The following is a 10868-nucleotide window of genomic DNA, read 5'->3' as shown; positions in this document are numbered from 1 at the left end:
TACTTCCATCTAATGTAGATGGAAGTGTCTGGAGGTATCACCAGCAACTTCAACAAATTCCTGTCCAAATCTCCTTCCTTGAGATCTTGCGATGGGTGTGCAATGGCGGAGGTGTGAATGTGGCAGCACGCAGACCCCATAAAGCTCGGCACGCACAGTACGAAGCAAGACGCAAGCATGGTATCGTGATGGCATTTTAATCCACACATCAACCTGTTAAGTGCCCGTATGAGTATGTTAACACGAACTGTGGAGTTTCTAACGATAAGCACACATCAAGAACCATTAACATGCGTGTCGAGTTCACTTGTAGCTACAAACGATACGTTGTACTAGTCGCTAATCCTCTAGTTGCTAATGGTGAAATATTAACCTTAAGGTGAGAAACCCACAGGTATTTCATCGTTTGTTTTTTAGGTGGAACATCCGACACAATACAAAAGCAAATGTGTGCGCCCAACGACAGCGGCTCGGTGGTGGAGTGGGTAAAGCCTTGTTCCAATGCCTGACTGGTGTGGGTTCCATTATCGCCGGTGCTTAGATATCTCACCCACAAAGATGATGGGCAGTATCGGATCTTGATGGGAAGCAAATACAGATGATGGGCAGTATCGCATCTTTATGGGAAACAAATACAGATGCGTAGTATCGGATTTTTATGGGCAGCAAATACAGATGATGGGCAGTATCGGATTTTTATGGGCAGCAAATAGATGATGGGCAGTATCTGATTTTTTTGGGCAGCAAATACAGATGATGGGCTGTATCGGATTTTTATGGGAAGCAAATAGAGATGGGCAGTATCGGATTTTTATGGGCAGCAAATAGATGATGGGCAGTATCTGATTTTTTTGGGCAGCAAATACAGATGATGGGCTGTATCGGATTTTTATGGGAAGCAAATAGAGATGGGCAGTATCGGATTTTTATGGGCAGCAAATAGATGATGGGGAGTATCGGATTTTTATGGGAAGCAAATACAGATGATGGGCACTATCTGATTTTTATGGGCAGCAAATAGATGATGGGCAGTATCGGATTTTTATGGGCAGCAAATACAGATGATGGGCAGTATCGGATTTTTATGGGCAGCAAATACAGATGATGGGCTGTATCGGATTTTTATGGGAAGCAAATAGAGATGGGCAGCAAATAGATGATGGGGAGTATCGGATTTTTATGGGAAGCAAATACAGATGATGGGCACGATCTGATTTTTATGGACAGCAAATAGATGGGCAGTATCGGATTTTTATGGGCAGCAAATACAGATGATGGGCTGTATCGGATTTTTATGGGCAGCAAATACAGATGATGGGCAGTATCGGATTTATTGGCCCATTTAACCTCTACTCTGGCACCCTGAGACCTTCCTCAAGGTTTTGGGGCTTCTACTATCTAGAATGTGACGATTCTTCAAGAACTATCAGGATGTATTCTCCCTCCTGAATGTAAATATATCATGTCATAGTTCAGTTGCTCCCAAAATTTTGGACATGCGGTATTATATGATCTGCATAAATATTAAATTATTGCATCACAACATCCCGCATTGTACATGATACTGAAACCTTCACTCACAAACACAAATATTAAGGTTTAATGCATTTGATCCTAGGCACGACGATTTAAATAGAGCTTCATCTGTTGCGCTGCCAAATCATTCGGCAGTAGACCCCTAGTACGCGATCACAGAGGCGGCGACCTACAGTGACCGAGTTAGGGTTATCGAGCAATGATCATGAGAGAATTGCACCGATGTAACGTTTGGTGCCAGTGTACGTATCTCTGCTCAGAAGGCACCGCTGTTAGACGGATGCTTGTGCAATATCATTCATTGCGAGTATATTGAGAGATAGGATGACCCGTGAATCGTTATGGACACCACTCGGCAGAAAGTCCCCACAATCAGACGTGGAAAGGAACAAAGTAGACCCCAAACCATCAGGACCACACACACAAAGCGGTGCCACATGTGCTTCCAAAGAGGATGCTCGGTTCCGGCATAGCCCGAGCTATCCTGAGGTGCTTATGTACAGCTGGTTCTGTAGGATGTAGTCAATGATGGGCTGTGTAAGGTATTCAGAGACTCTGCCATCACCTTTCTGCAGTGCCAGTCTGTGGGGATAGATGGAAGGTTAATTTATTTACCCATCAATTGTATAAAAACAATCAACCCAATTCCGGCAAAATCTAGTGTCTTCATTTCTCATTTCAAACCAAAAGTTTTGTTTCATTATCAGATTAAAAATTTGTAGTTCTCACGTGTACCGTATATGCATTCTGCAGGTGGAACTTCAAGATCTGTGATTGCCTCTGATTACACTTGCACACCATAAAAAAAGTCCTCTTAAAGTAATGACAAATTGCAATTGAGGTCTACCAGCGAATGACCCAGATGTAGTGACGTCACAGAAAAATTCATCCTTTTTAAAAGACTGACAGATCATTTTTGATAAACTTCCATATAATTTCCCTAAAAACAGTAGTTAGTAGTTACAAACCATCCCATACAGAAGGGCACATGCCCCCAATCGATAATTTAAAAAAAGCAAAAGCCAGAGCGTGCTGATGACGTCATGTCCACGTGTTGATCGACCACTGCAGCATTGCTTTGAGGGGTTGGAGGAGTAAAGATCAAGTCATGTCTGCCACTCCACAAGGGATTTTGTTTGGTTTTGTCAATAATCAAACCCCCCTCCACCTTCCTCCCCAAATCCCCAACCCCACTCGCCATTGACATAGGGAAACTCGGATCTTTACATAAAATTTTCAACTGATTGCCCATCGCCCATGCAGTATGACAAAACACTTGATGCAGCGAAGATCATGGTGCATGCTCAATCTGTGACACCTTCCAGTGCAGTTCAAATCCAAAAACAACGAAGCTCTGTAATGGAGGAAATTTGTTGGGGGTAACATTCCCCCATTATATCAGTGTGAAAATCACTCGTGATTTACAAACTACAACATGTCTCTGCTCGATTTACGAACTACAAGATGTCCCTTCTCGTTTCAGGAACTCATGGCGTTCATAAATCAAGAGATTACTGGATACACATTCAACATATGCATGTTCAGAGCAAATAGTAAAAAAATGCTTGAAATAATATTAATCCTTTGCTAAAGTAACCATTAACCATTCAGGCCTACTCTTGAAAACCCTCTTGACTTCCTTACAGCATGACACTCACTAAACTGTCAAAACTAAACTCACTAAAATTTCCCTCAATACGCCACTGCCTACAACAAACCCACGAAGTAATGTAAGCATGCTTAACTGATCTAATCTACCATTAAAAAAATACTATGTCAGTTTGTGTGTTTGTACAGATATCTGCCGCCCCCTTCATTTTAAAGGTCAATTTTTTAACACTGTGAGTTCACTATTTTTGAGGATAAGACAAACTCGAAAAACTTTTTCTTTTTTTTTTTTTGTATACAAGATCGAGGCTCGTGAAAGAGCTAACATTAATCACACAAAAAGTCAAACCGACACATAAAACACAAAATAAGGGGAGCGGTGGACAAGATGGGGAGAGAGTGGGAAGGAATAAAACACAACATTTAAGAGCATGGACATCGAGAGAACTGTGGGAGGGAGAGGGCTTGGGGGGAGGTGGGAGAGGTATAAAACATATGGACACTGCAAGGACTTCCAGGAAAGAAGTTGAAATTTCAAAAAAGTGGATCTGGAGTGAATTAGCGGGGGTAGAAAAGATCAAGGTTTTGGATGGGGGAAGATAAGAGATGGTGGTGAACAGCTGTTTTAAAGACCTGGAGGGAGGAGTGGGATTGAAGGGAGTGGGAGAGTTTGTTCCAGAGGCGGGAGAAAAGGGGAATGAAAGAGTGAAGGTGAGCAGGGAGCCTAGATTTCGGCAGTTTCACCAAAGAGGGTTGCTGGCAGATGTCGTGCGACCTGTAGGAATATTTGGGGGACAGAGCACAGAGAGAGCTGGGGGAGCAAGGCCGGACAGGAGTCGGTAGAAGACAGAAAGACCACCAACCTGCCTGCGGTGAGTGAATGAAAGGCCCTCGGAGTTAGTTTCATGGCGGGAGATTCCAATGATTCTGAAAGCTTTGGTTTCAACAGCGTGAAGCCGAACTAGGTGTGAGGCAGGAGCACCGGCCCATAGGGGGGAACAGTATTCCATTGAGCTGCGGATGAAAGCCTTGTATGTGGTGAGGAGCTCAGGTGTGCCAAGGAAGGACTTCGCATGACGGAGGATGCCCAGTGGCTCTGGAGGCCAGCTTGGAAATGTGGTTTTCCCAAGAAAGATCATGGCAGATAGTGAGGACCAAAAGCTTGAGCGACATGTATTCTATAAAATGATTTTGATTTTCATGTAAATCATTTCATGATTTGAAATCATGATTTAAATCAAATCATGATTTTCATTTCATGATTTTTCTATAAAATAGTAATTATGTCTCTTCCATTGGAATTGTAGAAGGTGGCGTGCAAACCGAGCCTCAAGGGCGGTGTACAGAAGCGTTTAAAAAACAAAAAACAATAAATACAAGGAGCAGGGAGGTGAAATTCGCCACACATGATGTGCAACGCATGCAGAATAACACGAGTATTCATTTACATCCATAGAATGTCTAATAAATAAAGAAGATATAAGCACACCTGATACTCGGCCAAAGCTTCAGACTTTGGCATGCTCACGAGGCTGCACCGTCAAACTGTACCAACCTGTCGTATGTATGTATGTATGTACGTATGTACACTACCAGTCAGAAGTTTTAGAACACCTCAATATTTCCAGTTTTTATTGAAATTTAAGCAATTCAAGTCCTGTGAATAACCTGAAATGGTACAAAGGTAAGCAGTAAACTGGTCGAGGTTAAAAAAAAAGTTTAGGTTAACAAAAACGGGAAAATAATGTAAATTTGTAAAATATTACAGTTATATTGTTATATATTGTTATATTACAGTTATATTGCACAGTTATATTGTAAAAAAAAAAAGCCTTCTTCAGGGAACAAATAATGGGTTAACAACTTACAGCTGTTCTGCAGCAATGTAAGTAAATTAAGCCTTGAAAGTTGATGCAAACAATTCCTACAGGTGTCCCAACCTCTGCTGATTACTTGATTACAAACCCCCTGTCTGTATAAAAGCAGTATTGGAACAGACTGTTATTACACCCTCTGAAGCATTATTTGGACAATATTGCACTGCAGGAAGTAGTATTTTGGAAACTGGAGGAAACTCTGACAGGAAGAGGTCTGGCAGACCCAAAGCCACAACAGAATCAGAAGACAAGTTTCTGAGAGTCAACAGCTTGCGTGATAGGCGGCTCACAGGACAACAACTTCAAGCACAGCTTTACACTGGTCGAAGTAAGCAAGTCTCAGTTTCAACTGTGAAGAGAAGACTTCGAGCTGCAGGTTTGACAGGTCAAGCGGCAGTAAGAAAGCCACTGCTAAGATGGCAAAATAAGAAAAAGAGGCTTGCCTGGGCCATGAAGCACCGCCATTGGACTACTGAAGACTGGAAGAAGGTCTTATGGACCGATGAATCAAAATTTGAAATCTTTGGTTCATCACGCAGGGTTTTTGTATGCCGTCAAGTAGGCGAAAGGATGGTTCCTCAGTGTGTGACACTAACTGTCAAACATGGAGGAGGATCGTGATGGTCTGGGGCTCTTTTGCTGGATCCAGAGTCGGCGACTTGCATAGAGTGACTGGCACCCTGAACCAAAAGGGCTACCACAGCATTTTGCAGCGCCATGCAATACCCTCTGGTATACGCCTAGTTGGTCAGGGGTTCATCCTACAGCAAGATAATGACCCTAAACACACCTCCAGGCTATGTCAAAACTACCTTCGAGGAAAAGAACAAGATGGTAGGCTTCAAATCACAGCACAGTCTCCAGACTTAAACCCCTTCGAGCTAGTTTGGGATGAACTGGACAGAATGGTGAAAGCAAAGCAACCTACAAGTGCAACACATTTGTGGGAACTTCTGCAACAGTGTTGGGAAGAACTTCTCGAACAATATTTGATTTCCATTGCAGAAAGAATGCCACGAGTGTGTTCGGCGGTTATATCTGCAAAAGGTGGCTACTGTGCTGCGTCAAAAATTTAAATTAAATTTTGTGAAAACAAAATGATTCTATGATTTCTTTTTTTTATCTCCAATTGTTTATTTGTTCTATGCTTAATTTCAGAGTACATTGAGACATTAAACTGCGTAAATTTCAATAAAAACTGGAAAAATTGTGTTCTAAAACTTTTGGCCGGTAGTGTATGCATGTATGTATGTATGTCTGTATGTATGTATGTCTGTATGTATGTATGTATGTATGTATGTATGTATGTATGTATGTATGTATGTATGTATGTATGTACAGTATGTATGCTCTTCACCCAGTGGTTGGACAGCTGACCTGACACCACCCACAATTGTAACCTTAAAAACTGAACCCAGAACACCTCTCCCTTCCACCCCCACCCCAGAGGACCCAAATGACCCCAAGGACCCAAAATAACCCAAAGACCGAAAATACCCTCAAAGCCCAAAAACCCCCAAAGACCCTTAATGCCCCAAAGACCCCCGATGACCCTTAAATACCCCTAAGTCTGAAAAGACCTCGAGGACACAAAAGACCCCATAGACCCTTAAAGACCCAAAATACCTCAATGACGCAAAATACCCCAAAGGCCCTTAAAAACCGTGCAGACCACCCAAAAAACGAAAAGACCCCAAAGACCAAAAAAAACTAAGGACCATTTAGGATCCCAAATACCGAAAACTCCAAAGACCCCGAAGACCCAAAAGACCCTGAAGAACAAATAGACCCCCTAAAATAGACCAATGAATAAAGAAGATATAAGTACACCGTGCCTGACACTAGGCCAGGGTTTCAGTCTTTGGCATGCTCACGAGGCTGTAATGTCGAATAAACTGTTCCAACTCATCATTTTGACGAGATTTTCTACTAGTAATTATAATGACAATACCACAAACATTAAATATCGTTATTCTGTATTTAAAGTGAATGGGAAAATCTTATTACTGCAGTTTTTTTCCAGTTTCTCAAACAAAGGAGAGAAAACAGATCAGAACATGGTATCACTCTCTCCTCCTGCCTTGACCAGCTTGCGCCTGTAAAAACCCAAACAGTTTCTTTCACCCATTCTGCTCCCTGGTTTACCCCTGAACTCCGCCTGATGAAAGCTCGTGCTCGCCAACTTGAAAGACTCCGCAATAAAACTGGTCTCACAGTTCACTCCCAAGCCTACAAGGACCACCTACAACACTACAAAGATGCCCTCTCCCACGCCCGCTCCGCCGACTACTCTCAAATTATCCACTCTGGCTCTGGAAACCCAAAAGCACTCTTCTCGACAATAAACAAACTCCTCCGCCCCCTGAACACCACCACCCAGTCATTCACAGTAGACAACTGCATCTCCTTCCTCTCTTTCTTCCAACGCAAAATTGACAACATCAACAACAGCTTGACCACCGCCGCACCCGCTCCCCCTCCAACCACCTGCCCCCCCTTGTCCTGCCATCCCCTGTCTCGGTTCTCCCCAATCTCCCCTACTGACCTCTCTGAACTCCTCATAGGAATGAAAACTGCCACCTGCACTCTTGACCCCATCCCCTCCAGCTTTGTCAAGGCCTCCCTCCCTGCTCTCTCTCCACTTATCATTGCAACAATAAACTCCTCCCTGTCTACAGGCATCGTCCCACCTTCCCTCAAAATTGCTGCTGTTACCCCCATTCTAAAAAAACCTGGTCTAAACCCTGACACCCTAAACAACTTCAGACCCATCTCCAACCTACCCTTTCTGTCAAAAGTTTTGGAACGCGCAGTAGCCACTCAACTCAAACATCACCTCTCTGCCAATAACCTGTATGAAACATTCCAATCCGGATTCCGCTCCAACCACAGTACTGAAACTGCTCTCCTCAAAATCACCAACGACCTTCTCCTCTCCTTTGACGCTGGCAACCTCAACATTCTCGTCCTCCTCGACCTCAGCGCTGCCTTTGACACCATCGATCACACCATCCTCCTCACCCGACTTGAATCCACCTTTAACGTTACCGGCACTGCCCTCTTTTGGATTAAATCATACCTCTCTGACAGACGCCAGTTCATCTCCATCAATAACTGCAAATCCCCCACTGCTCCCCTCCCCCAAGGTGTCCCCCAAGGTTCAGTTCTTGGCCCCCTCCTCTTCATCCTTTACCTGTCCCCCCTCGGTCACTTAATCCGCCGTCATGGTCTCCAATTCCACTGCTTCGCCGATGACATCCAGCTTTTCATCTCCACCAAGTCCGTCTCCACCGACACCCACTCTATCCTGACAAACTGCATCACTGAAATAAAATCCTGGCTTCAAATCAACTTCCTCAAGCTTAACTGTGATAAATCTGAAATAATAATCATTGGCCCAAAAACGCTCACAAAATCCACCCATAACTTTGCCCTCAACATCGACGGTATCCCAGTATCCACCTCCCCTCACATCCGGAATCTTGGCGTCATCTTTGACCAAACCCTCTCCTTCGACAAATACACTAAACAGATCACAAAGTCAGCCTTCTTTCACCTGAAAAACATTGCCCGTCTCCGCTCATCCCTCTCCTCCACGTCTGCAGAAACCCTCATCCACGCCTTCATCACCTCCCGTTTGGACTACTGCAATAGCCTCCTCTATGGTTCACCCTCAAAAATCACCAATAAACTCCAATACATTCAGAACTCCGCTGCCCGTCTACTCACCCATTCCCGGACCCGTGACCACATCACCCCCGTCCTTTACAAGCTTCACTGGCTCCCCATCCCCCAGAGAATCCAGTACAAAATCCTCCTCCTGACATACAAAGCCCTCCATAACCTGGCCCCATCCTACCTGGCTGACCTCCTCTCCAGACACACTCCCACCCGCAGCCTCCGCTCTGCTGGTACCAACCTCCTGACCCCCTCCATCCGGACCAAATTCAGATCCTGGGGGGACAGGGCCTTCTCCATCGCTGCTCCCACCCTCTGGAACTCACTACCTCACACCATCAGAGACTCCTCCTCACTCACCACATTCAAAACATCACTAAAGACCCACCTGTCACTGCATTCAACATTCAACCCACAGCATTTAACCCCTGACTATCTCTTCTCCTTCTCCCTCCTTTTGCTTTAAATATTTCCCTATTGATTCTTGTCTTTTTGCAATTGTTGTTTTCATGTATTGTTATGCATTATGTTTTCCACTCTGTCAAAGCGCCTTTGGGCTTCTGGAAAAGCACTATACAAAATAAATGAATTATTATTATTATTATTATTATTATCATATTTTTCTGCATTGCATCAGCAGACCCTCTTTTTCCATGAGAAGTTTTCCCAGCTCGGCCACAGGTGTTGTTGACCTGCCGCATCCCAAACACGTGTTGGCTTGACAGTGATCCATATACTGTTAGATGTTAGGGTTATTTTACGATCACAGAGTCATTTTTGATATTTTATAGTCTTTATTTACATAAGCACAAATAAATTTGCTATTTTTTGCCACTTTACAATGCACTTTCAGCACAGGACTCAGACACAGAATGCCAAGGACTCGGGACTGCTGGAGGACAGCTTGGACTTTACAACAACAATGGTTCAATGGCGTCTACTCTACAAACCAACGCACAACCCACATCAACACTTGAATGCTTCTCTTCTTCTCTGTATCGGTATTTAGCCTGGATTTTTAGTTTAACCAAAATATTCCAAAATTTTAACCAAAACAACCTCCTTTACCTTTTTAATATCTTACTAGATGATAATAATAAAAAGCTACCCAAGACCTTTCACCCCAAATGGGCATCAGACCTGAGCTCTATCCATGAAAGGTAGACAAGGCCCCAATACCTGCTCTTAGTGGAACTGATGTGTGCCGTAGGGCTGAACGAGGCATCTTCGGCTACCAAAATATTTTTCTAGGAAGGAAAGAATATGCCAGAGCAGGAACAGTGTGTTACTGACAAGTTTAGCAAAACACTTTGTAATAACATCATTCATGATTGACCCTGCATGGAAATGAATGGAATTACAGATAACAGATTCTATCCATCCAGCTATAAAGTTGAAAACGTTTTCCTATGGAATAGTTTATGGCACGGAACACCATGCACGGAGCACCACAATCATGGAGGGAATGTGCAGAGCAAGTAAATCTGAGCATAACCCAAATCCAAACATATAATGACCAATACATGTTAAGCAATAAGACATGACATGTAATATATTCAAGCAAGAGCAATCAAAACAATTAACCTAGCCATTGCCGGGAACAAATCTGTCCATAACTTTCATCTGAATCCGTCCATAACTTTTTCAGATATCCTGCTCATAGACAAACAGACAGACAGACAAATGGGTGAAAACATAACCTCTGTCCACCTTCAGTGGCAGAGGTAACAAACTGCATGAGTGTTCTAACTATCCCCTGCATGCCGTATTTTCCAGTGTATTAACAGCACTTTTTATCAGCAAAAAAGGTTAAAAGTTAGGGGTGCGGTTAATACACGGGCGCGGTTAATACACCGCAAAATACGGTGTCTACACAATGGTTGATCCTTAAAATCGGTTCTGATGAAGCTAAATGAGCAATAGAGAAATTAATATTTTGTGGAGTTTAATGATTTTTTATTTTTTTTGCCAGTCCCAGTTTTGAGTATGCAGAAGTCTCACTATTTGCTCTCCAACAAAATTCAACCAAATGCTAACAGAAGTACGCCATTAATTAGATATCTGCGATCTCCAAGCGATCGCCAAGGGTAAGCCTCCCCTGGCTTAACCTTGGTGATCGCCCATGACTTACCCTCGGCCCATGATCCAATGATGGAATTTTCATTTTTG

The 10868-nt window shown here is 43.3% G+C and overlaps 1 protein-coding gene across 1 annotated transcript in view; it reads right to left on the bottom strand.

Moving 5' to 3' along the window:
- Positions 1 to 178: 178 nt before the first annotated feature.
- The window catches only part of LOC137432775 (nicotinamide/nicotinic acid mononucleotide adenylyltransferase 2), a 38150-nt gene continuing 27460 nt past the window's right edge, over positions 179 to 10868 (bottom strand). Inside the window, exons 10-11 of the mRNA XM_068124975.2 lie at positions 9879 to 9946; positions 179 to 2118 (exon numbers count right to left, since the gene is read on the bottom strand). Of these exons, the coding sequence (XP_067981076.1) occupies positions 2016 to 2118; positions 9879 to 9946 (171 nt within the window). The 3' untranslated portion in view covers positions 179 to 2015. The remainder of the gene's footprint in view (positions 2119 to 9878; positions 9947 to 10868) is intronic.

The sequence above is a fragment of the Myxine glutinosa genome, chromosome 8 (assembly GCF_964187855.1).
Source record: "Myxine glutinosa chromosome 8, kmMyxGlut1.1, whole genome shotgun sequence".
NCBI lineage: Eukaryota > Metazoa > Chordata > Myxini > Myxiniformes > Myxinidae > Myxine > Myxine glutinosa.
This window is presented reverse-complemented; position numbering and strand designations above follow the sequence as displayed.